The sequence below is a fragment of the Falco biarmicus genome, chromosome 2 (assembly GCF_023638135.1).
Source record: "Falco biarmicus isolate bFalBia1 chromosome 2, bFalBia1.pri, whole genome shotgun sequence".
In the NCBI taxonomy this organism is placed as follows: domain Eukaryota; kingdom Metazoa; phylum Chordata; class Aves; order Falconiformes; family Falconidae; genus Falco; species Falco biarmicus.
The window spans coordinates 114602519-114630122 of NC_079289.1; the positions used below are offsets into that span (position 1 = coordinate 114602519).

The 27604-nt window shown below is 39.2% G+C and overlaps 1 protein-coding gene across 12 annotated transcripts in view; it reads left to right on the plus strand.

Annotated features, from left to right (window-relative positions):
• The window catches only part of POU2F1 (POU class 2 homeobox 1), a 123034-nt gene that overhangs the window by 74261 nt on the left and 21169 nt on the right, over positions 1-27604 (plus strand). For 8 of the 12 annotated variants that reach the window (XR_008820333.1, XR_008820331.1, XR_008820332.1 and 5 more), the window contains exons 4-10: positions 646-699; positions 2346-2465; positions 4213-4392; positions 10391-10517; positions 19954-20048; positions 22350-22523; positions 26314-26455. Coding sequence is in view for 8 of the 12 variants with exons in the window: in XM_056329327.1 (XP_056185302.1) it covers positions 646-699; positions 2346-2465; positions 4213-4392; positions 10391-10517; positions 19954-20048; positions 22350-22523; positions 26314-26455 (892 nt within the window). In the remaining 4 variants the exon portion in view is untranslated. The remainder of the gene's footprint in view (positions 1-645; positions 700-2345; positions 2466-4212; positions 4393-10390; positions 10518-19953; positions 20049-22349; positions 22524-26313; positions 26456-27604) is intronic. The other 4 variants (XM_056329326.1, XM_056329331.1, XM_056329328.1 and 1 more) reach the window with 4 other exon arrangements.

Here is a 27604-nt window from a genome sequence, read left to right on the forward strand (position 1 = left end):
ACTGCTAACCCACAAGAACTTCTTTGGACCTGTTAATCATGAACATTGAATTCAAGTTTTGAGTGTACCTGAATCAATATGGTCTTTGTAAAGTGTCTCCAGTCCTCTGTGTTGAGATCTTCCTTTCAGTGGCTGAGGACAGCAAGTGACTTGAGTGGGTTGATTTGGGGAAGAGTGTTTATGCTGTGAGTTTTGTGCTGTGCCGGTGACTGCTCCTCTGTCGTATAAGGAAGTGGGTGAGTGCAGTGTACATGTTTGGGGTAAGACCCATTCTGAAAGAGGAGGAGGAGGAGGAGGAGGAGTAGAGCTTGACACCCTCCCCTGAAATCTGAGGTTCTTTAACAGGAATAGGACTAGTCTGTCCACCCCAAAATGCTGTGCTTCAACTCAGCTTCATGATAACTTCTAGATCCCTGGGCAGGAATATGTTCAGCAAGAGGTAGACAAATAACACTGCAGAACAGTCTCACTTTTTTTCAGCCTGGAGCACAGCTCCTGTTTCACTGACTCAGGTGTTAGAGGGGCATGCATTATTCCCGGGGGAGTTTTTCTTAGGGTGTGGGTGGGGTGGTTGCTGTTTTTGTATTGTTAAAAGTTTTCTGTGGGTTCTGCATATTTCATTTCCATTTTTGCACTGTGTTGTAGGTCCAGCTCGCTGGAACAAGTTTACAGGCTGCTGCTCAGTCCTTAAATGTACAGGTAAAGAGAGTTTCCTTCTGCTGCTCATCCTTCTCTCATTCCAAACAGCATTATGGTCCTGATGGAGATAGTTTTTAACCGATGAGATCTTACTCTGCTTTTTCATTCTGACTGGTCTTGCAAGTGATAGGTATAGGAACTATAGGAATAATAGTTCTACAACTGTAAATCGGGTCAGGATTGTAAGCATTCAGAAGCTGGAGTTGTTTAAAACATGCAGCGTTCGTAACTTTATACTGAATTTCAGTCAGGTGGTGTACCGTGAAAACTAAAAACCTCCAGGAATATTTTATGTTCTTCCATTTATTCACTTATTTTTTAACATAGCAAGTATTACTTTGCAATTTATCCTTATTTCTGGTAGCTGAATATAGGAGTATAATGTAACATTAACTATGTGATGTGGTTAGTGTAGATTGCTTGTGTAAATAACACATAGTGATTTCAAAATAAGTCAGAGTAATTGTTGTTTAATAATGTATGTGAGACAACAAAGCTTTCAAACTTTTTTTTATGATGCTGAACACTTCAGTGTATTCGTTAACGTCCCACTTCCTCTCAGCACTATATTAAGGGGCAAGGGATGCAGTTTTATTGAAAACTGGTTTCAGTATTGCTTGTTATTAAAGAATGTAGGTAGTGCATTACATGAAATGCAATAGAATGTGGACCCACTTATACATAATAACAATTTGGAAAGAAGAGGAGGTGTAGTGACCTTCCTTTCTAAGAGGAAGGAGGCAGAAAATTGCCTTGGTTGCCATGGTAAACTTCCATCCCTGAGAGAGATGTTGGCAAACAGGCTGTATCTCCAGTGCAGAATGTTTACAGTCCTGCGCTGTAATTATCGCTCAATGACTGGCAGAATTAATCAGAGCCTTTATGTTAATTAGCCTGCTCTGCAGTCCCCAAAACAGGTGGTGGAAAATATGCAAATCTATGCAGAATTTTAATGTTCTGCATAACCAGTTTTAATTATCATAAAACTCTCTCCCCCCTCTTCATGCACTTGCATTTCCTCCTTCATGTCTTCACAATTTCTTTTTTTAAAAAACCAACAAAAACCAAAACCCCACAAATATTTTAAAACAAAGCAGCATTCAATTAAATAAATGCTAAACTTTGATTATTTAAAAGCACTGTATTTATTGCGTGTTTTGCTGTAGGTAGACAAACCTGTGAGGATTTCTCAAACTGGTTCTGTATTAGCCAACATTTATGATGACTTAGAGGTGCAGGATGCAGATACAGAAAACGGAAACACAGTCTCCTTTCCCTATTCCATTGTTCAGGATTTTAGGCAATGAATAATTTTAACAACCTTTTCTTTCTTTATGGTGAAAGGTAGTGTCAGCTTCAGTTGTGTTGCGTAAAAATGAAATGAGACCTGAAAATAATGTCAGAGAGTTACAAAAGACCTGGGAGTCTTTTTGTTTTGTTTAAACTGCGTTACCTACAGACATGTTTGAGCAATCGTAGCTGAGATGGTGGGCACGTAGAAGCCATTGCTTAAACACACTCTTAAAATAAACCCAAGGGCTTTTTGTATGCAGATGAAAGATTTTTATTGTGCAGTGTTGAGATAGCAGCGTTATACATTAACATCTGTTTTACACTATAAAGAGTTGTATTTTTTTTTTGACTAGTCTAAATCTAATGAAGAATCTGGGGACTCTCAGCAGCCAAGCCAGCCTTCCCAGCAGCCTTCAGTGCAGGCGGCCATACCCCAGACCCAGCTCATGCTGGCCGGAGGACAGATCACTGGGGTAAGATTTACCCAAGTATACTGCAGTAAGCCTCCTGTCTGGCAAATGATGGCAGTATCTGTGGCAGTCCCCATAGAACTATCAGTGAAAGTTATTGTCATTTCCTTTAAAGGAAGAAACTTGAGTGAAAGAGGGGACAGAAAGCATCTTCCTTTAAAAAAGCAGACTTTAATCTTTGGGGTTTGTTGCAAAGTATTCCCCCCCAATATTCTTTCTCTCTGTTCTTAGTAGCTATCTTGACTCTACAATGACATTAAAACCTGGTGTATGTACAAATCAGAAAGGCACTGGTGTCATAAAGAGGCATTGGGTTTTTTTTGGTTTTGGTTTTTTTTTTTTTTTTTTTTTTCCAAATGAGGCATGGGAGCATGAGACTAAATCTTGTCAGATAGCTGGGTGAAGAACAGAAATGATGGGAACTGCTGACACTAACTCTTCCTCTTCTCAAACACATTTCTTTAAGTAATTATGTTAGTACTTACCTTAAGTCTATTCAGCCCTTTTGTTTTAACCTGCCAATTTGGAGTTTTTTCATTGCAAGGCTTTGTAAGTAATTATCGAATAACTGTTTTTTTTAGGATTACTGGTGTTTCTGAATTGTTGTAAATGCTTTCAGTCATTTAAAAAAAAAAGAGTATGTTTTGTGAATGGGCTGGCTTGGTCAAAGAGTTTGCTTCCACATAATCAGCTTTGCAGTTTTAAGAGATTGCCTGTTAATAAGGAATTCGGGGCAGTTGCTCCAACAATGTATTTATGATTTGAAGTGTTAGGCTAGATCATCTCTACACCTGAGTGAAATGTCTTAATTTCATGTTCAATTGTTAAGTCTTCTCATATGCTAGTGTGTAAGTAAACATCCTATTTAGTTTTCAGTTAATTACATTGGAAAGTTTTAAAAGTGAGACTATTTTAATATGTTACTAAAACCCAGCATATTTTATTATTTTTCTCGTTCTCAAAAAAGACTTGTTTGTTTTAATTTATGATTGTCTGCAGTAGCGAAACATTCAAAACTCCAGGCCTATGCAGATATGGATTGTAGTAAATATGGACATCAAGATTCATTTACATGTAAAGGAGAGACTGCTGCCACCTGTTTCACAGAGATAATGCGTGTTTGGGAAAGGGAAGGGATGTAAACTTGCCAACTCTATTTAAAAAAAAAAAAAAAAAAAGCAGATGGGAAGACTTGGAGAGAAACAAATGGAGCTCATGTTCTTTACTTATATCTTAGGGCATAATGGAAATGATGGAATATGGCAGGGATTCATGCTAATGTGAAGCAGCTGGGGTGTTATCAGTTTGTTCAGTAGCCATAGCCAGCATTCCTGCTTCTCATTCATCTGGCTAATCACTTGCTGTTCTGCTGGGTGTAAATTTCCTTTCAAATCCTGGCAATACTGATTCTTTTCTTTTGGTTGCTACTTAATTACCTTTTTTTCTGAGGCTCCTGGTAGCGTTGTGAAGAAAACTTTGGAGTAAAGTTAGGTTCTGTAGGTTCTAGTAAGTGCACATGTTTGCGTTTGTGCGGTTTGGTGTACGTCAGGTGTGTGGTAGGTTGGTTCCTACACTGTTGAGTAGCCAGCTGTCCTTACTTAAGGCCAGAGTCATTGGCTAGTGAGCGGTTGAACTGTAGTAATAGTTCTAGGAATGTCTGGTTAATATAACTAGTAATGAGCTAGCTAATGACTTTGTAGCTAAGTGGCTCTTTCCATTATTAATGGCTGTGTTTTCTAATTATTTATAGCTCACGTTGACGCCAGCCCAGCAACAGTTATTGCTACAACAGGCGCAGGCACAGTTGCTGGCGGCTGCAGTGCAGCATTCAGCCAGTCAGCAGCACAGCGCTGCTGGTGCCACCATCTCGGCCTCTGCTGCAACGCCGATGACGCAGATCCCTCTATCTCAGCCAATACAGATTGCACAGGTGAGCCTTGAGGCTTGAGAGGGTGGAAAATAAAGAGGTTTGACTAATCGCATCATTCAAATAATATTTTTATTCCTTATTCAGTGAGTTTCTAGAGTCCTTGAGCACTGTTGGTCTTTCCTCATGCATCCTTAGCTGATGAGGTTGAAGTTGATAGTTTTAGCAAAGAACGCGTACCAGCTGCTTATCAGTTCCACTGGGCTTCTGAGTTTGTTCCCGAATCTGACCAGATGCTGTTTTTTCTGAGTTTTCCTCCTTGTTGTTAGCTTGAGAAAGCAGAAACAGGGGTATGGCAAGATGCCCATAGAAATGACTCTTGGCGAGACCTGTATGGATGGGAAGGGATACGTGCGTATCAAAAGGATGCTTGTTAGGTCCAAACAGCAAAATGGTAGAGCTGAAGAAAGGCAGTTTGACTTGACACATTCGTGTGCTGTTTTGGCTTGGTGCTTAATGCTCAGAGTTCAGTGACAAAGAGGGGGCACTCTTCTGTGTCTAGAGATAAACCTGCCAGAATGAGTCTGGTGTCGGAATCTTTCCAGTTCTGTGGTCTGCCACTAAAGACTCGTTAATTCTGAAGAACTGCTTGCCAAGGAAGTTCTGCGTACTAGGGACAGCAAAGATGCTCCTGGTTCTTCCAGGATTGGCTTAACTCAGTGTGGAGGATGCAGCACCACTGACTCTTATGCTTACTGTACGTAGTGTAGAAACTTCCTTAGACTTCTGGACAGGGTAACCAAATGTGCAGCACAGGCATCTTGAGTACTGCTAATAGGTGATTGTGTTTCTGATGCTGAGGTCCATCTTTCCATGGATTAAGGTTCTCAGTACATAAATATTTCAGGTGGGTTAGTCTAGCTATGCAAAGTATATTGGGTATGTAATCTCCAAAGTTGCTGCTTCATAGAGTGAGCAGGTTCTTTAAGACTGTCTGATGCTTTTTATTCAGACTATTTTCGCTTGCATTCAACTGAGAGGAAGTGTCTAAAAAGTGAAGATGAGTTGATTAAGTAAAAGAACGGAAATGTTACAATTATCTGTGAAGTCCATTGGTGAAACGTGCTGTTCTTTTATTGTGCTAGTCCACTAGCTGAGCAACAACCAGGTTTTGTTACCAGTTTTTTATTAGCTGAAGCGGCAAACTTCTGGGGTGTTGGTCTAAATGTTCTGACCTCTCTGGCTGTGCTTACAGAGGCCAGTGTGATGCCATCCCACATTTAAAGGGCCGGTACTGACATTGCCCACAGACCGCTCACATTGAGCCTCTTGGTGCACTGTGATGAGTCCTGTGACCAGATATTAATACTTCTTTTAGCAAAGGATCTCACTTTGCCATCGTGATCTGGAGACGACACAAGGATGTAGCATGCAAAGAAACTTGTTACTCCCAAGACCATCTCTTAATTTTGTTAAGCCTTTGTCTGTAGCCGATAATAGAGGCAAATTTCAAGAAAAGGATGGGAAATATCCTTGTCAAGGAAGCCGATGATTAGCTTCTAACATCTCTCCATGCATCTGTCACAGAGTTCCCATTTGGCATCACGTGAGTCTTTTAACCTAAGTGTAAGTGATCCACAGGTGTGTGCCTCTTGTCTTCCAGGTGTGCAGCTTAAGGCAGCAAGGTCTTCTTTACTGAAGTGCAGAGCATTACAATTTCATATTAATAAAATCTGTACCTTGAACTTTATGGCTTTAAATTTTTTAAATATGCCACCAAATAGTGGACACTTTTGAAGGCATTGTTGTGCGTGTGTGAGATGTTGCTAATCCTGCTCTTCCACTTCAGTGAGAAGCTATGAAAATCTGTGAAGCATTTACAATTACTAATTTAGTGCTGGGGTTTTCTCCAGAACTTACAAAGTCTTCAGAGAAGTGTTTGAGAAGAGTTGAAAAGATTAGGCATGTGCCGTCAAATAGGAGCTTCTGAACTGAGCATTGTCTGGTTTGTGTGTGTGAATGAGCTAAAGGATCTATGAAAAATAGCCTGTGATCGTGTAGTTGCCACCATATAACGTGTATTTGTTGCACAAGGGGAATAAATCAAAGTTTTACTTGTTTCCTGGTATTCCTAATTACTTAAATGTTTGACGTCACAATTTCTTTTAGGGTAGCTGATTTCCATATGTAAATGTAGCTTGGATGAAAATCTTGTTAGCTTCCTCCAATGGAAGTGTAGGGCATAATTTGTGCAGGTGTTTGGTATAATTTAGGTACTTTATGGAAGACTTCTGCCATCTGGATTTGTAGGTGGATAGCACCATGCTTTTTCATCCATCTTGACAATAATTTATAAACGGTGCTCAGCTTTGTTTGTGTTGCTATTGTAAACATATAGCTGATTGCACAAATAGCTGAATGTTTGTTTTAACTGATGATTTTTGAATAATTGATTAACGTGACAGGTCTCTGCAACAGGGGGATTACCATATTTATTTTAATTAACTAATTGCACAAGCATGACTTCTTTAATGTGTACTGCAGTTAATGTAAGGTATCTGCTGTAGCAGTCTGGTTAGGTGTTGGTGCTGCTGCCAGGCTGATGCTCAGTTGTCACCGAACAGTTGTACCAAGTTTTGGAGTCCTTTGTAAACTTTACTTGTTTTCAGGATCCATGATCAGCATTTATATGATGTAAACCACAAAATGACAGAGATGCTTAAGTTTGTACTGAAGTTGTAACTAGAGATAATGGCATTGAATTTAGAACTTTAGATTATTTAAAAAAAAAAAAAAAAGCCTTCCTCACATCAAGATGTAGCACTTGGCAGATTTTTCTGATCTTTCTACATTGTCAGGCAGCATGAAGACATGCTTGTTTCCCCAAAAGTCTTCCCATCTCTTTATATGTGCTTGTGCTAGTATACAGATTTTACCATTGAGGACAAAAAAAAGCAGTATAGGAAAACAGTGTCGGGGTTGTTCGCATGGTTGCTATTGGGAGATTCATTGTAATGCTACAATTAACTAAATAATAAAACTTTCCCAAGGTACAAATAAAGTTGAATTTCAAATGAATTTCAGGGGCTGGTAGGGCTATTTAAGAGTGATTAGCCTTGGAGGTATCGTTTCCATTCTGTGTTACAGAATTATATTTCTGTATTTAAACAAGAATCAGCCAACATTCCGTTTACCAAGGCAGATGCACAGAATAAGATTGCTTATACCAGTTATCCCTGAGGCCTCAATTTAAAACCAGTTTTCTCATATTAAAGTGTAAGAGTCTGATGATAAGAGCTGTCATGTCTTAGCTGGCTGCCCTGTGTTATGAATACTATAGTCTTAAACAAAAAGCTCTCCTTCTTTGATCTTAGAAATACACTGCTTCTGTTTCTTTGTATTCTTTCTTGTATGTAACTCCATCTTCTGTGATGCTTCTCCAGATCATCTGAGATCTACTCTGTCATCTGGGGGTTTCATTATTTTGCTTTTGGTAGGGGAGATCCTCAACCAACCTATCTGCGTTTCTGTCCCTACCCTTTTCCTTCAAAAATTTCTTTCCAACTCTTCCTTTCGTGTTTCTGCTTTTTCTCTTACCCGCTTCTATTTTCATCCTTTGGCCTCTCTTCATTTTTTTTTCTTCCACCCACCGCTCACAGCCTGAGTCACCTTGTCCTACTCTTTCTGTTTCTTCCTCTGCATCTAGTCTGTGCATCCGATTCAGTGTGAGTGCCTCTGTGCTGGAGGGGTTGCTCCGTCTGCAGAGGTACCCAGTAGAGCACTGAAAATTGATGAATAAATTAGTAGAGGTCCATGTTGCGTTGGGCTCAAGTTTATAGGAGCATTCTGACTAATGTAACTTGATGATACGAAGTCGGAAGAAACATGGAGTTCCTGGGAAAAACTGGAGCAGCACTCTGGTGGTGTGTGGTGTTTTGGTTTTTTTTTGGGTTTTTTTGTGGGGTTTTTTTTTGTTTGTTTTGTTTTTTTTTTTTTTTTTTTTTAAGGAAGGAAATTGGCCTCAATTTCATAGGAATGGTTGCAGCACTACTCAAATTTTCTGAAAGCAAACAATACTATCAGCTTTCAAAACACACACTCTTGTGCTGGGGGACATGTCTTAAAATCTTACTGTTCTCTCATAAAACAAAAGTTTTCCATTTCATAAAAGAGCATTGCTTGGTCAATCCAGCTGGGGTCTGTCTGCCATATTACACTGCATGCTTTTGACTTAACGTGGCCAAGTTGCCTAAATGATGGATGGCCAGTGTCTTTGTAATGCAGGTTAAGTAGTTGTTTTCTTATAATGCATGTCTATGGTCTCATAAATCAATGGACTCTTTTTTTTTTTTTTTTTTTTTTTTTTTCCTCCTGCCTCCCCCCAGTCTTCCTTTCCACCCACTGACACTCCCGCCCCTCTTCCCCAGGAGGAGATTGTTGCAGCTTTTAAGTCTTGGTTTAAGGGTTTTAAAATAATATAAGGTCATAGACAGGTAACTACATTCTGCAAATGGTTGTGTTGTGTAAATAAAACGTTATCCTTGTCACTCCGTCTTAACTTCCCATCACCATCTCCATTGCTGGCAGTTAATGGCCTTTCACATCTGCTGGCTGAGCAGCTTGGCTGAGTGCTCAGTAACCTGCATCAGCCAAAATGCTTGGGGGGGGGGGGGGCTGCTTTACTGCCCTTAAGAAGCAGGTCTTTGTTAGCCTGGCTCACTTCAGCTCAAGTGTGTTAGGAAGTTTGTTAAACCCAGCAGCTCTATGCAAGCAGTCAGATTGACCATAGTTTAGGAGCAAACTGGCCTTGTTAGGCTCATCTGATACTGGACCCAGCAGGGGTGTGTGTGTGTCTGGCTGCAAACAGGTACTCCCCCCCGCCCAGTATCTGAGTAACTTGTCTGAAATAGAGATTTAGGAGGTTTCTCGTTTGGTTGGTTTGGTTTGTTTAAGGGGAAGTTGTAAGTGTGGGCAACATTTCAGGCTTTTATCCATCTGCTTGGCGGGTATTTTGAAACAACTTCTCAGAAGGATGGAAAGATTCTACACATCTAGAGCTAGTTTTTATAGATTACATCTGCTGTGTTGGCTGGCTTCACATCGTGCTTCAGTTTTCAAATTGTGGTTGCTCTTGTTACTGTCCCGTTTGGAGAATATGGAAAGAAAAAGACTAGTTTGGGGAAAATATTTTTAAGCAGTTCTCTGTGTTTTCATTCTCCAGCTAAACAGCAAGTTGAAGCATTTTTCTTGATGGTTCATTTTCTCAGAGATTAGCATTTACATTGAGACCAGTCATTTAATTATAGAAAATTAATACTTCTGAATGGTTTAAATACATAGAAGTAGGGTTCTACAATAGTGCGATGTTTTGGGTTATTCTTTTTAACCTTTAATTATAGCCATGTCTATTAAGCTTATTGTGATTTGTCTCAGAACTAATCAAATATATTTATTTACTGTTTGCGTTGGCTACTTCCTGAAATTTGACCTGAACAACCAGAGTGCAAACTAGGAATCTGTAATTTTTTGCTTTCCTGTTGCTGATTAGAATGGTAATTGCAGATTGTTGTTTTTATAAACAAAACCAGCTCCCAGCTAATATGCTTGATTTGTCAACAGTGAATTTTGTAGCAGAGTTGCATACTCAAAAAATAAGTCTGTGAAATTTGGGGTGCTGATAAGTCAAAAATATTGGAAAACACTTCCATTTGGGAGGAGGGAGATTGATTTAATTTTTTTAAATTGTTATTATTTTTTAAAGCAGAACAGTGTTGGAAATGTTTTGCTGGGTTATTTGGTAAATGATTTTTGGTTTTATGAAGGACAGTGAAATTCAGGTTGCCAGCCAAAAGGATATTCAGTAGCATGACTGCTGTGTTTGACATCCACTTTTATCTCTAAATGTTACACTGTAACTGGTTGATAGGAAATCTGGTTACATTGGGGGTCATGGCTGACTGAAATGTCTAACACACAGCTCTTTCATTTCATTTTTTTTTCTTCTTTTTTCTTTTTCCTTCTTTCCCCCCCCCCACACCCCCCCCCTTCCCGTTTGCTTAAGGATTTGCAGCACTTGCAGCAGCTTCAGCAGCAGAATCTCAACCTGCAACAGTTTGTGTTGGTGCATCCAACAACCAACTTGCAGCCAGCACAGTTCATCATCTCACAAACACCGCAGGGGCAGCAGGGTAAGTGCTCCTTGCCAGAAAAGAAAATCATACGTAGCTTTTTAGAGGAGAATGTGAAACTCAGGTGGTTCATACACCTTCACTAACTGTTGATACTCCCTAGGAGAAGTAACGGTATCGCAAATAGGAGATTCTAACAGGTGTCCCTTTCTGGGTGTTAGACCTTGTCAGAGTTTGTGTAGAGCTCACTTCTCATTGAGGATCCATCCAGAGATCATGTCATGGGAGCATTTGTTAACAACAAGGCCTCCTGGGAAATACTGCAGCGTCTGAGGAAGACAACTTGGAGAAGACAACTCTCAGAGCAGAATCTTAGGAGGTGGAGACCTGGAGGGGGTGTGGGCTGTCTGAATTAGTCAGCGCTAAAAGGGCTACAAAATTCTAAGACTGTGTCATGTTTAACCTGGCAGGTAGCTGAACACCACACAGCTGCTCCCTCCCTCCCCCTTCCTCCACAGCAGGATGGGGGAGAGAATTGAGAACAAAAGAGTAAAATTTGTGGGTTGAGATAAAGACAGTCTAATAGGGCAGAAATGGAAGGGGAAATAACAACAACAACAATAATAGAATTAGAATATACAAAACAAGTGATGCATAATGCAGTTGCTCACCACCTGCCAAATGATGCCTAGCCTGTTCCGAGGCAGCAGCACCTGTCCAGCTCTCTCCCTAGTTTATATACTGAGCATGATGTCATATGGTATAGAATATCCCTTTGGCCGGTTTGGGTCAGCTGTCCTGAAGGTGTCTTCTCCAGCTTCTTCTGCCTCTCAGCCTACTTGCTGGTGGGGTGGTGTGAGAAGCTGAAATGTCCTTGACTTAGTGTAAATACTGCTTTAGCAACAACTAAAACATCAGTGTGCTGTCAACATTATTCTCACCCTAAATCCAAAACAGAGCACTGTACCAGCTAGTGGGAAGAAAATTAACTCTATCCCAGCCAAAACCAGGACAGACTAGAAAAAGATTACAAAATCAAGAGTCCTTGTGTGAGCGGGGAAAAGTCCTTAAGCCTAAAGAGGTTACAGTGAATTTTGTAATAAACCAAAATACTAATTACACATTGGCAAAAGAGCTAGAAGGCTTGATCTTATATAACAACTCTTGGAAATACTAGTTTAGTGCTACACTAGGTATGGCTTACATGCTGAAGGCAAACCCAGGGCAGTGGTAGGTGGTAGTGTGCCAGACCAGTTAAGATGTTGTACAGTAACTTTGCTCTATGTACTAACGTGTTCAAGTTGCAATACATCACGGTACTGGTTGCACCCCATTTGTTGACAACCACAGAAAACTGCATTTAGCCATGACCTCTTACGGTGATATACTCCAGTGGTCTTTTTTCCCCCGTTTTCTCTTCTACATGAACTCTACTCAGTTGTTCAGGTCTGGTAATCCAAAGTTTCTTACTCAAAAGGCAAATCCTGTTATGCTTGAAGAGTCTTCTAGAGCCTGGATGTCCTATAAAAGCAGCTCTTAGCACCCCATTTTCTTCTGTTGCTTTCAATGTTTTTCATGCGTCGTTCCTCCTTGTATACTACGACTTGGATAGAACTGGCTTTCAATTATGCTGAAGCTCTCTTGCTTTTTGAATAAAGAATTAGTAAAAATTAACTTCTTTTAATTGGATTTGATTTAGGAGAAGTTTTGTATCAGCACTGGTAGAAAATGGCTAAAAAGATTATTCATGGAGGCATTTGGTGATGTACTAGTTTCTTAAAATTAAGCAGAACTTACAAGCTTAACATACTCTCCTAGAAGAAATTAAACTTCACCAAAATTTAGTCCAAGGTTTCTTTATAATGGTTGTTTTAAGGAAATGGCAAGCAAGCACAAAATCATTGTTTTGAAAAACTCACTGGTATTAGTGTCTGCCTGTATTTTTCAGATAACTTCTGCTGGTTTTCTAAAATATCTCTGAAGATGCTTCTTGAAAAAAGAAACTAACAGAAGCAAATTATATTCATCTCTCAAAATGAGTTGTTTGCATTATAGAAAGGAAGGAAGGCTTTTTGTTTGTTTGTTTAAAGCCTTCTGAAGTAGAGTAACTACCAGAAGAGCTTTCCATAGTACTTTTTCCAGGGGCCATCTCTGAAAATGATTTCTTCGCTGCAATTTAAGACCTGCATATTGCTGTCATCAGTGACGCTGTGTGTGTAGAAACACCATGTTTTACTGGTAATGTGCAGCCTGGACAACTGAATAGCTCAAAAATGTAGGAAGATTTATATTCTGTATTTTGACCATAGGCCATTAGTGTGTGACAACCTTCCAAACTGAAATGCTTGAATGGATCTAATTTTCTTCATGAGCACTCAATGATAAAGCAACATGTACGCCATAATACCCCTTATATCACTTTTTGGTATGGCTTTTTGCAGTATTTCATGGTTATTGTTAGATGATCTCAAACAGTATGTTATTATTTATGAGAAAGATTGAGAAAGTGTCTATTTTTATTCTGTTATTTGCTGTTGCAGCTGACTTTTCCATGTTGTTCTTGTCTTATTGCTCCATTAGTCAACTTCGTAAAACAATAAATATTCTGAAGAAGCCAACATAGAGCCTTTCTTTAAAACCAACTGGCATTCAGATTTTTTAGATGTCATTGGTACTGCATGCAGCTTTATGTACTCATTTAATAACTAAAAAGAAAATTCAGATTTATTTATCAATTTTCTGAAAGAAATCTAGTGCTTTACAGCATTTACATTTTGTACATGCCAGGTAGTCATGTAAATGAGGAATGTTCTTTTTAATACAAGAGGATAGTTTTGAGGAAAATAAGCAAAGAATTGTATCTCTGAGCAAGATCATAGAAGACAGGTAAACATTTGGTAGAGAAAAGCTTCTTCTACTTGAAGGGGTGATGGGGCGCAGAGTAATGCAATCGTCAGCAATCATATTTAGATTCTTGGAAGGGGTTGAATGTCATGATGAATTTTAGAAAGTTTAGAAAATTCAGTGCTTAAAATATTAATCAACAATTAGGAAACTATTCTGCTGTCTGTCTTCAACACACATTATAGCTCATAGCAGCAGATGTGAAATTCTTCCTATAAATCCACTGTCATATGTTTAATGTAGTCATCTTCGTTTTCCACATGATTTCTGGTTATTCAGTGGCTTACGTGAAGCAAATTGTAAAGTTCCTGTTTTTCGTGGCTGGTGATAGGTGACGTCATAACTGAATTGTTTCAAGCCTCAGCAGATATACAGAAGATTGAGTGGGAATAGAAATTTGCAACACTTTCTTCTTTTTGGAGTAATTATCATCCCCATATTATTAAAGTCACAGGCAGGAATATAGCACCTTGTACAGTCTTTTATACCTCTTGTATCTGTTCTTGTATCTAATAGATCTGTCTTAGGATAATCAATTCAACATCCTTTACTACAGTTACAGCTGCTTCTTAAAAATATTAGCCTCATCAGATGACCATTCGCCTTTCTACTCAGAGGATGTTGCCAGTAAAAATTGTATCGGTAAAAATCTGAATGGAGAGGGGAAATGGTGCTGCATTTCATTTAAATTAATCTTGCAAACAGAAGTTGTTAAGATTTGAGAAAAGACTGCATTGTCAAGGAGGTTTAGAAACAGTACTTATAAAGTATCCAGAAAGGCAAACATGAAAGACAAGCTACCAGTCAGTTTTAAACATTGAAACTGGGCCTACCTATTCTTAAGAATTGTTGCTGTTTATTATTAAAAACATTATTTATTTTATAATAATAAAACTTACATATATAAATATAAAAAACAAATCTTTTTAATTGTAAAAATACCTGGGGTGATGGTAACAGGCTAAATCCAGTCCTGTTCTCTTCTTGTGTTCTTGTTCTACAGACTTAACTCGTATAATTAAAAAAATCTGCTAAACCACAGTTTTAAAGTGGGATAGTGAATGCTGGTATCTACCCTGACGGCCTCTGATACCATAAATCAGAGTGCAGCTCGCTCACCCAGCGTGAGAATGGGGGAAGGTGCCTGAAATTACCTGTGTTTCTTCTCAGAGGCATCAAATTTGTAATGGACAAGTGTCTGATGGACAACAAATGGGCAATCATCTGAGACCATGCACCTGCGCTGCCCTTCCAGGACTCCTCATTCTGTTAGTAAAATGCTGTGTGAACCTGGTGAAAGTGCTTTGGTCCCCTCAGTATGCAGATGGGGAGAGCCAGCTCTTCATTGTCAAGAGACTCTTAATGACAGCATATTTGCTGACACAGCAGTTGAATAAAATGTAGCTGACTCAAGCTCATTCCCCAAAATAAGGGTGGAGAGCTTGAAGTGGAATGAGGAAGAACTTGGAAGAAGTGGCTTAAATGATGACTTTTTCCCTTGTGCTGCAAATAGCCATTACTAAGATACGTATTAAGTGCTTAATATTTACTGTCCTCCTTGAAAAATTAAGTCTTTGCTTCTAACCGTTTGAACAGCATCAATCAGTAAACATGTTGACTTTCATTGAAGTACCGTGGCAGCTTCTTTGCGTGGGTCACTGAACTGGTACTCTTCAAAACTGCAGTTCACCAACTTCAGCGCGTGTCGTGTTCTTGAACTGACCTTGAAGGTCTGAATACTGAAAAAGGTGCAGCAGCTTAACATTGCAGTGGAACAGATTTGTAGGCATGCATAGATTAGTACTTTCTCCTCTGTGTTAGATCCCAATATAATTCCAAGTACAGGTCCCCATTTTGGAAGATCTGATCTGGGTTTGATACAGTGAGGTACATCAAAGTGCCCAGAAGTTTCTTTGCATCAACAGTGGTCAACAAAGTTGATCAAATGGCACTGTGTTTAATATGTGGTGTAGCACCCTTCCTTCTTGCCTTTCAGTTGTTTCCAGTTAATCAAATTATGACATTGTAATGGCTTTGTCTTGCAAGCTGAATTCCAGGATGTGTCTGTGAGAAGATGAATAGTTTTGGCAGAGAAAAAGCAGTCAAGTTCTTCTTAAATCAAAAAATTCACTGTTTGGAAGATCAGTTAGGGATGAATTATGTATTATGCTTCAGGGCAAACTTTTTTAAAATTATGCTGAAAAAATCTGCGCTTGAACGTTTGTTTTATCTTTTGTTTAATTTTAGGCAGTGAAAACTGAACCCCAGTTCAGTCCTTGGGGACTGTTGGCTGGCAGGAAGAGTTTTTGGCTTGAACCATTATTCATGCTACTCGTAGACATTACAGGAAAAGTCCTGGATGATAGTAGATGCATTTACTTTAACTATTAAAAAAAAAATAAATACCTCTAAAGTGTCATACTTTTGCATAAATCCTTGTCTGCCTTCATGCAGTCGTTCTTTTGGAGCATCACATAGGTGATTTGTATGCCATATTTAATGCAGGAATACCACTGGGCTCTTAGAGCCCAAAGCAGAGGGTTAGAAATACTACCTCTGTAAAATTAAATATACAAGTACAAGATTAGTTTCTGTAGATTCAAAAAAATCATGTAGGTGGAAGGGACCTCTAGAGGTCATGTATTATTGCTCAAAGCAGGTTCAATTACAGCAAAGTACTCAGCACCTCAGCCAGTTGAGTTTGACTATCTCTTGAGTCTGGAGGTTCTGCAACCTCTTCAAGTACCTGCCCCAATAGTTGACCGCTCTCATGGTAAATAAATAGTTCCCTTATATTTTGTTGGGAGTTTCCCATGTTCCAGCTTAGGTCTGTTGCGTCTCATTACTGTGCACCCTCAAGAAGAATTCATTTCTGTCTTTGAAGACAGCAATAGCACCTCACCTTAGCCTTCTCATAAGGCTGAACAAACCGGCTGGCTTAGCCATTTCTTGTATGGGTGTTCCAGCCTGTTAGCCACCCTGGTGGGCCTTGAAGGTACACAATCCGGGATGTCATTGTGTCATGCTGGGAAACCCAAGCTGAACACAGTACTCCAGATGTGGTCTTACACGTGCCGAGTGGAGGGGAAGAATCACAGCCCTTGACCTGCTGGCTGCACGCGTGTGAATACAGCCCGGGATGTGGCTGGCTGGCTGTATTGTAAGGGCACGCTGCTGGCTCGTGTTCGTCTTCTTGTCCTCCAGGACCCCCAGGTCTTTTTGCTGTGAAACTGCTTCCTAGCCAGCCAGTGCCCACCCTGTATTGCTGCACAGGGTTATTCCAGTCCCCCGTGCAGGATTTGCATTTTCCTGCATTGGCCATCATGAGGTTTCATTTGTCCAGCCTGTCTAGACCATGACTTCTACCCTGTTGACTGCTTTCCCTGTGTTTGGTATCGTCTGCAGACATGCTGAGAATATATTTTGTGCCATCAGCCTTATTGGTAATAAAGGTGTTAAATGGTATTGATGCCGGTATGAGTCCCTAAGAAAACAGCAGATCAAACACCAGTATCTCAGCAGTTACCTAAAAGTTGCAGTTTTGGACTTAAACTCTTATTTAAAAGGCTGCTATATGCCCTAGTAACTTAAGTCACTGAAGTTATCTTGGACCAAAGTGGGGACCAGTAGTTTCTTCTCAGAAAAAAAAATGAAGGTGGAGTGCGGCAGATGAAGAGACGGGACGTAGCTTGATGCAAGTAAGATGTCGATTTATTAGTGATTCTTTTACATTAATATACGTTTGTACCTTCTACATGTTAGACACTGGTTGGTTAAATCTTAAGCGTGAACTACACAGATTGGTTATCTTCTAAGACATGTCATTTAAACAATAGGTACTGATTAGTCTATCTTATCTTAGCAACAATCTTTATTCTAAGATTAGGGGTTTTTTTCCTACTTGGCTTTGGTGAAGTAACAAAGTTGCTTATCAGCACTATTGGTTCCCTTATCTTGCTGTATGTCCCTCCTTGTCCTCTGGTTGTCATCTCAACCGCTGTGGTTCAAGAGTCTGCTGTTAACTTGTTCCTTTGCTCCCAGGGCTTATGCCCTACAAGTCCTAACAGGTCTCTGTTCATACGGCTGACAGTGCTCAGACTCTCGTCCTTGAGGCCTTGCTCTACAGTGGAGTTTAGACTAGTACAAGTCATGTCTGAAAAGTGGGAAACTGCAGCTGCCCACCCATGGAATCAACAGGAGTCCAAAGGATGTGCATGGCAACTGGCCGAAAAGGCTGGAAATCGGTAATTCAGCTGCTTTCCCCACCCCCTGGGCTTCAGGCAGCTGGAGGCTGAACTAACTTGTTCTTTCTCTGGTTTTTGCTCAAGACACCTTGTGTCAGTATTTCTTAAATAGGATAAAATGATGTAAAAACTTGAGTCGATGGAACACATTGGAACACATGCAGAATATTTTACACCGTCCTTCGGCAATAATTACTTCAGAACGTATGAGTGAGAATAAGATGAGGAAGAGTGTAGTCATCTTGTGCTCTTCAGCAAAAGTGTTATTGCCAGAAGAACATCCTTTGGGATTTCTTTGAGAACAAAAAAAAAAAAAAAAAAAAAAAAAAATCACAGAAGGACAGTCCTGATTACTCTGATTACAGTCATAAGATGAGTCAGTAACTTATGATCAATGGTGTTACCTACCAGTGGACCCGAGGTCAAATGTGGTTACTGTCAGCTGCCTAATTGTTTTCTCATGGTTGGTCAGCCGCTCTGCAGTGTCGGTGTGATGGCTTGCCCCTTTCTATTTCAACTTGTCAGTTAAAATTCACTGTCACTAAATGAAGGTCAGAACCTCTTCGCTGTAGAGATGTCTGTTCGCTCATTAATATTTAGATTTGGGCAGCGGAAATAATCTTTCAAGTGAACAAATATTTGCGTTGTAGCTGTCATAGGTAGATGTCTTGGAGGTTCCTTAAGCTGCTCCGTTCCCTTGGTGTGGCTTTTCAAAACCACAGCTGGAACATGTTGATTATGTGGTGCAAAGCAAATTTACATAGTTGTCTGTGCTGTGCCATTATGTTGCATAAGCAGCTGGCTTTATTCTGTAGGTCTTCAACATTTTGACAGCAATACATGTTATTTAAAATACACATTCAACGCTTTGTAAAAAAAACCCAAACGTGATCAATAGCATCACTGTCAGAAGATAATTCCTCGTAGTTGTGTTTTCCCTCATTGAGGATATGTTTTCTCCTTCTTACCCATCATAGTCCCTCATTTCATGTCTCCTATAGCCTTAACCTCACCTAAAACATCCAGTTTCTCGGTCAGCGTTTATGAAGTCTTAAATTCCTGTGTTCCCTACCTGTATTCCGCTAAGAGGTATGATCATGAATGGTGTGCTCTGATTAATTGCCGAGTTGATGAACAAGAACAGATTGTGATGAACTCAAACTACAGAATTTAAGTGGTACTTGGTGTTCTGTCCTCTGAGTAGCCGTAGTGTCCATCTGTTGTTGTGCCATCGTTCTCCCCTGGTTTTAGGAACTTGGTACATTGAAGATGCCTATTAACTATTGGTTTAGTTAATTAGGTTCTTAAATTATTATGGGGGAAATTGATAGTTGTAGCCAGAAGTTGCCTAAAGATTAACAGTAATATTTGTCACAACAGAATTGAGAGTTGACTAACTGGAGGTACATTTTTGTCAACACTCTTACCCCTTAAAAAGCTATTAAAAGTATTAGAAACGCAAAAAAAAAAAAAATTAAAAAAAGAAAATAGCTTCTAGTTGAAAGACATAGATGCAAGCATATATCTCATTTTCCTGAGATATTTAATAAACCATGCAAATAGAGGACTGTAGGAGCCTATTTTTAGAATGACAGCATGTTGTGTATATTGGTTGCATTAGTCCCAACTGTTCTTTGATGTTGTCACTTTTTCATAATAGCAGGAGGTTTCATACATTCAGCATAATGTTTATTCTATTTGTGCAATTTAAGTAGTGTTCATTATCTTACCTAAGTTTTAAGTTCTGATTACTTTTCAAAAATATTCCTTCTTTCTTTCAGTCAGGAGGAGGTTATCTGGGCTTGTTTTAACATCTTCTGGTGTGGGTTGCTTAAGTTTGCCAGAGAAAGTTACCTTCTTGTTAGGCAGCTGGTGTGGGGTGATACAGAGAGGAGGAAGGGTGATAAAGGAGCCACATTTGTGGTTTTGATTAGTATTCAGTTGTTGGATTTGATCTGATTAGTGCTTAGTTGTTTATTTTTATATGGCTTCCTAATTCTTGGTCAGCTGTTGGTTAGAGGAAGAGTTTTACCCCAGATCTGCAGGCTGAAAGGGGCAATAAATGATGCCTGCACACAGGACTGGGGTAACCTAGATCATTACAAACCCTTTCTGCAGAGGAGACTAGCACCCTACCCTTCTGTCGCTACATATGCTTCAGGAAAATGCAAGAGGGTTTTGGACTGAAAAGTCCGAAGTCTGAAGATACCTATGCAGGGACGAAATAAAGGCTTGCGTCTCAGATTTTTTTTTGTAATTTTCATGATTTGGCGAGAGCTTTGTTTCAGCTCATTTTGTGCTTTAGTCTTTTTAAATGACAAACCAAACCCATCCTTTTCTCTCTCCAGGTCTCCTGCAAGCGCAGAATCTCTTAACGCAACTACCTCAGCAAAGCCAAGCCAACCTCCTGCAGTCTCAGCCAAGCATCACCCTTGCCTCGCAGGTCAGGCTTATTTCTACAGTTCATGAGCTGCTTTGAGGGGATTTAAACTATTGCAAGTGAATGGACCCTTTGTGTTAGTTACTGGAATAAATACTGTAGCTATAGTAGTGAGTTTGTCTTTTTAGATAGATTCAGTGTAGTAGAACTGAAGCATCAGTAAATTCAGGTTTGTAGTTCCTACCCTAACGTGCCTCTTTTCATTCATTTAACGTTACAAATTTTTATTTTTAGCTGAAAATTTCCATGATTGAGATCTTGAGTTAATGTCACTAGAGTATTATTTGGTTTCTTGTAAGGTTTTCTTGGACAATCTACAAATTTTTGACATTCAGAAGAGCCAAGTGTGTACTACCTAAAAAGCTCAAAAAGAGGATTACTTTATTTCTAAAGATTGCAGTGGTAGTCTATCTTTATTGTAGCCTAGTCATTTTGCTGTTATTGCTAAGTCATTGCCAGTCTTATTGGTTACCTTCTGTGAAAGTGAAGAGACTGTAGAAATGCATTAAAATATTCTGTTAGATATATGTTAAAATACTAAAGCTCTATGATTAAGCTTTCTGACTGTACGAAAAGCAATTTTAAGGTTGCACATGCCTGCAAATTTAGTTTTGCTTCACTCTGGGTTTTACTGTGCAGTTTAGGTAGATGACTGCATGCTGTTTCTCAAATACCACATAATATCATATGGTACCTTCCTGCCAGCTTGGTTACACATAAGAATTTTTTAGCCTGTAATAAGATGCCTTAGTCTATCATAGTCTTAGAAAACTACTTTTTCTATTATACCACCTCTAGTATTTTTCATGTACCAGGTGGAAAATGGAATTTGTCTCACTTCTGTAGTTTATAGCTCAGCAGCATGACTCCCTACTGAAGATTATACTTCAATTAAAAAGAAGTATCAAAGCTACAAAGAGAAAATAAACTATGTAAAGAGGGTGAAGTCAGTAAAGACATATTGCAGTAATTACCCACTACGTTTAATGTAAATTAAAAAAAAATATTAAAAACCTTTGCAGTGGGACACATGTCTGCAGCCCTAGAAAGATTATATATGATCACGTTACTTCTCACATAATGGAATTATAGATCCTGACCTCCCTCTACCATCTGGTGTGCACTGCAAAAGACTGCACTAACCCAGGAGAAAAACAACCTAAGGAGCTATGGGAAGGCTCGGCTCTATGTAGTCCATTTCTTTTAGAACAGCTGTCTCTGGACCTTTGCACAGTACTGTAGTGTTGCGTAGGCTTGGGGCTGTTCTTATTTGTCCCGAAAGAATCTAGTTTCAGAAACAGGTACAGGACGTAAAAGCATGAAGTCACCTTTACTTAAAAGCCTCAGCGAACTGAATAGAACTTAACTAGAGTAAACAATTTGTCTCCGTCTCAGTTCATCTATGGCATGTAAGAAGGCTGAGTTATAACATGTTTCTAACGTTCCTGTTGCACATAAAGACTGAACTGTGCAATACCAGGTCTTAATATATTTTGTTCACTTGTGAATATTTTCCACGATGCTTAGCTTGTTTTCAGATTCTTATTATTGCTGCATAGCAAAATGTTGAAGTATGCCAGTGTTGAGGAATGATGAACCTTGTGTGGATTTCCTGGAAAATCAGCCTTTTATATAGAAGAAAAGCGTGGCCTAAAAGGAACTATTTTCTGCCGATTGCCTTTGCTTAGTTTCTCCTATCACCAGTACCTTCATTCTTACTGTTGCAAGTATCAGCAGAAGGGTTAGAGGTAGATGTAGTTAGTTCTTTCTTACTGGAAGAGTTGAGTCAGGCGCAAGAGATGGTGTTAGAGGAGACTTGCCACATTTGCTGCACCTGCATGTGCTCACTGTTCCAAGATTAAATAGGAGACTTGAATCTTTTGGGCTGATGACAATCTGCCACCTCACACAAGCAGTAAATTCAATTTTAAAATGATTAAAAGGGGATGAATGCCAAGCTGTCTATAAATGATAGAACTATATCAAGTGAGAGTGTTCAGCCTTTCTTTGAGCAGCTCTGTAGCAAGCGCAAGTTTTGGTTATCTGCTGCACTGAACATCTCTTACTTTTCCTTAATTGGTTCTGACAGAGCCTTTAGAAGGCTGTCATACTAATACAGTTTTCTGGATTGTGATTGCTTGTTTTTGAGAGGAATATAAATAAATTGGAGGAGCTTTCAGATTGCTGGAAATGTCAAATTCATTGGTCGTTCTCACCAAAACCTCACACACCTTTTTGTAATTTAATTTTTGCTCATTATTCTTTTAAGTCTGATTTTTCATCTTTTCCTTGCTATCTTAATAGCCAGCAACCCCAACACGCACAATAGCAGCGACCCCCATTCAGCCACTTCCACAGAGCCAGTCAACACCAAAGCGAATTGACACTCCCAGCTTGGAGGAGCCCAGTGACCTTGAGGAGCTTGAGCAGTTTGCCAAGACTTTCAAACAAAGACGGATCAAACTTGGATTCACTCAGGTGAGACTGCGTACCATAGTGCCTGCCAGTGTGGAATCTGAGGTCTCATCTTTTAAGTCTGGAGGGGAGACTACAATTCCACCTTTTCCTAGGAGAACCTTCTTAAATAGGGTTATGCTCTGGCCTTTATGTAGGGGATTTCTAAGAAATGACAGAAAAAGCCATACATCCGTCTTACTTCCCTGTTGGTTTTAAAGCATAGCCATTTTCCCAGCAGGTACGTGCATTTACCAGCTCCAGATGTCATTGCATGTGCACTGTTCATTCTATAGGATGTAAAGTGAATGGGACAAAGCACTTTAAAGCTGCCTTCAGAAGTACAAAGTTCCGAAAATCATACAGCACAATTAACTGCTCTGTGTGTTTAAAAAATATCTCACAGCTGCGGAGTTGCTTTGGATGTCAAAGGGGTTTTATCTCTCAAATGTATTTTCCTATTAAACATCAATGATTTCTGTACTTAATGCTTTTGCTAAGGTTCCTAAACAAAACCTGAAAGGACTGTCATCTTTGAAGCTCTCTCCTTGCAGAGGTGAACTGGAGTTGTGGTTTGTTTTGGCTTGCTTAAAAGCTCAAAAATACCCATAGAGCCGAAGAAAAGTAATCTTTAACATAGTGAAAATGGTTGAATGACGAGTACAATTAAAAGTACAAAGTGCATTTATATGTTCCATTATTCTGTTGAAGGAAAATGCTGCTTGGATTCAAGAGTCCTTTCTTATTAATATAAAAAAGATTTTTTTTCCCTGCAAAATTAAAACATCTGTCCAGGTAAACAATTAATTTTGGCAGGAATCGGTGGTAAGCACAGGCGTGTTTTTGCTAGAAGAAATGGCATGCAGAAATCAAAGTAGGCATGTAAAAGTCTGAGCTGAGAGCAGTCAATCCAACATATGTGATTTGTTCTCCCTTCCTCCCCCCAGGAATAAGTAAACCTACTCTGTTAAGTGTGTGCTGAAGTCAGATTTATTTTTCTGGCAAAGTCTTACATGTTTGAAAAATCAGAGTGCATAATGAAAGTTCCTGGCAGCATCTTAATTATAACTGAAGAACAGAATGTTCTTAGTAAAATTAAGTGCATTTTGCTGGCATGTGTGCCTCCTTCCCTCCCTTATTTCCACTAGAGGGAGGCACAGAAATACAGGTGATGGACACACACAAAAGCTAGAGTAATGCAGAACAGAGCAGGGTAAAACACAATAGCTTCCCTATAGCCTGAGTGAGGAGGTTCATGTAGATCTTTAGTTATTATGTTTAATCTGCCCTGCTGTGAGATGATCGTAAAGGCTCAACTAGACTTTTTAAGTTATGGGTTAACCCTTCTTCATTGATCCTGTTGTGAATTTTCACGGTGAGGAAAAATGAACGCAACTGCTCAGGCTTATGTTTCAGCATTTGCTTTTGAGCTTTAAAAAGAGGAATCTTGAGAAAATGATAAAATTGCATTTGATCATTCCTGTGCCACTCTGAGTTTGTATGTGTATAATTAGGCAGTTCTAATAACTTCTGCCTAATTGCGTAATTGGATAATAATTAAGAGACCCCTATTACTCTGGTTTCCTATAGTTGGATAAATAGACTGCCTTTCAGAGGATAAAAGAAATTTATTTCCAGTGGTACTGTAAGCTTTTTCAGACTCATGCCAGCCCTGCCTTTCAAAAATAATTGTAAGATTTAGTTTGCATTGCAAACTAATCACTTACTACATTCTGTCTTGCGAACAATATAACAGGTTTTGAATTTCAGCAGTTTTGTCTCTTCTCCCACCCTGAAAAGTGGCTGATGGATTTAAATCCTTTTGTTTAATTGTTTTCCTTAAAAATATCTCCGTGTTTGACATACAGAGACGCAACGAACATAATGCATCTTAGCATTATGTGTCATTTTAGTATGTGGCTAATTGGTTGTTACAGATTCAAGCTATGTGAGCGAGCATTTTGGACATTATTTTTATTCTGTAAAAGGTATTACCTCTGCTAGTCCATTCAGGCTTCTTAACAGACCAGTACACACGACAATGATGCACCTTATAATCAGTTTCAATTCAGCACCGGAGCTTCATTTGACCTACAGAGTAGCTCAGCTGTATATACGGTACCTTTATCCTGTGTTCCATCCATCCTTTCAGTGGCCCATCCCAATATATAAAATTCTCATCCCAGTACGTAAATTCCTTTGCCTGCAGCTGAAATGCTGCCACCTTTTGGCATTGAAAAACTATTGACAAAGAAATGGTTAACTATTTATTTTAAATCAGATGGCAAACGTTCATAAGAACAACATAAATACCAGAATTAAATTTAGTCGAGGAACTGGAGCAAATTTCATAACTCTTTCCTGCCGAGACATAAATCAACTTATTTCAAATATGGTTTACATAGCCAGTTTTTCTCCTTCATAAACCCAGCAGAGCATCCGTGTTACTTCTCTTGGAATGATTTATGAGTTTTAAAATGCATGGAATCCTGGCATATGGGTAGAGGTATAAATGTGAGTTCCCACGTTTCCTCTGATTGAAGGGTGTACAAACCAATTGTTCTGGTCCTGTTCTGGGAAGGAAAATGTTTTTTTTATGCAACCTGCACAATTTACTAAGCTTACCAAAGGTTGTTTTCTTCCTTGCTTGTATATGGCCACTCTGCATGCTATTAGTATATTTGTATCAAGCTGTGGTTGTGATTCTGACCTGAACAGAAAGAAAGCAAGCTTTACACACAGTCCAACTAACCCATTTGCAATTAAACACCACTAACTATCTCAAGCTTTTCAGGCTCTTCTTCTAGACTTCTCGTACTTCTTTGTGTTAAAAAAGTAAAGATCTAAATTAAACTACTTTAGACCAAATAGCATACTTGAAAATAATTAAATTTTTACGAAGTGCAGGACCTTTCAGCTTTAAAACAAAACAAGAAAACATTATGGTGTTTTTAAGGGCCACAGTCAAGAATGGATTTGGGTTTTTTTGGTTTGGTTTTTTTTTTTTTTTTTACAAGACTTTCCAAGTGTAAACTACATAGATGTGTGTATATATATAGATATACACACATACATATTAGGATAAGCAGAGTGTCTGATAGCTAGCTAAAACTGACTTTTAAAAAGCAGTAACAGATGTAAAGAGATGATCATCTGTCTGTAAATATCCTGGATCGCTTTTTGGCAGATGGGTAAGGGTAGGGAAGACTACAGTTAATCATTATTTGAAATGGTTCAAGTTCTTGTCTGCTTTGAAATGTGTGCCTGTGGGGAGAAGTTTGGTTGGAACCTCAGCTATTGATACTGGAAGTGTCAATATCTCAGATACTGGAAGTTCGGATAAGAATATTTCTGCACCTATTTAAATGTAATACATGTTTGCAGACATATTTTCAAGTCTTTTCTACTAATTCGAAAACATTAATTCACTGCATTTCTGCTTATTTGAACTTTTTCTTCATTGGTGTGAAGTATGCAGATACTTAAACCTGCTCCTAAAAAGAGCTTGGCTTTTATGTATTTTAAAGAACTAAGAAAAAAGTTAATACTCAGTGGAATGTTCTGCTCACTGATAATGCTAAGAAGACAAAGCATCAAGGATTTTCTGGAAAAGAGTTACATGGTTAAACTGACTGAGGTTTGACATTTCTTTATGATTATTTGCTTTAGCATGAACCTGGGTAGTGCTGAGCAAGTTTCTGTGAAACTGAAATCCCGGGCAGCAGCGTAGTCACTAAGAGAACACAAGAATATGACAGGATTCCTTGCTTTGGAAGTGCCTATGTTAGTGAATTTTTTCTCTTTCTTTGTCCAGGGTGATGTTGGGCTCGCTATGGGCAAACTCTATGGAAATGACTTCAGCCAAACTACCATCTCTCGCTTTGAAGCCTTGAACCTCAGCTTTAAGAACATGTGCAAGTTAAAGCCGCTTCTGGAAAAGTGGCTCAATGATGCAGGTGAATTGAGTTGTGTATTTCTTCACCAGCCTATCAAAATCAGTAGGATTGTGAAAAACCCTGAAAAACTGCTTCGTTTGTGCCCTTACGGTTTTATGAAGCCACCAATCTTTGTAACTGTCCATGGGACAAAGAAGGGTGTAGGAGCAAGGGTCCCGACTTCCCTTTTCATGTGCCTGTATGCATCCGAAACCGTTCCAATATGAACTTTCAGAATTGTGTTCTGCAGCCAGCTGAATAATTGCATGGAGTGAGGTATAATACGTGTCACGGTTTTCCCCTTTCATGTATGTTAATGCATATAACTTCTAATCCTCCTCTAGCTTTCTTTTTCAGATGTGTAGTAGAGAGGGTTGCATGGTTTGTTGTTTCAGTAAGCAGAGCTTATTGCATTCATCTCTTCCCACACCCCTATGTGCGCTCTTTTCATCTGTCTCCAAGGGTCCATGTAAACACTTTCTTTCTCCCCATAGGAAGAGTTTTTTGTGGGTTAGGTTTTGCTTTTTCCTTCCAGAATTATTTTTTCCTGGGTTATAAGCTATTCATGATGCCAGTGTTGCCAGTGTTCGTTCTTTTTTTTTTTTTTCTTTTTTTTTTCTCCCCACCAGCAAAAGGAGCGTGGATGATGGTGCTAGGTGTTAGGATAGAAAGTGTTTTGAAGACTGCTGTCAGCCAGTTTTTTCTTCCAAGTATACAACTGTACATAGTATAAAACTGATGGATCTGCTAAACAGATGGCAGGGACAATGTGTGCCTTCCTATTTATACCAAAATGAAGAGAGCTTTCTGCTGGCACCTACATTATTCTCTGAAATTTTGAAAGTAATTGGATGCAGTGTTGAAAATTTGTCCTGCATTGAAACAGGGAAGTATCGTTCTGTTGTGTTGACAGGATTTATCTTTAGATCTATATCTGTCATAGAAAACATAAAGATCTTCACACTGAGTGCTCTAGTCCCCAGGTCAGTGGTCCCCAAACCTTCCAGCAACACTGGAAGAGTCCAGTGGTGCCAGGAATGTCATGGTTTGCTTTTCCTGCTAGCCTGAATACTTGGATCTGTAAAGTTAAGGACTGTATACAGCATCAGGGTCCTTCACAGCCTGGAAGCTGGGAACCATTGTCCTTGGCACTGATTCAGTTTCATGGAA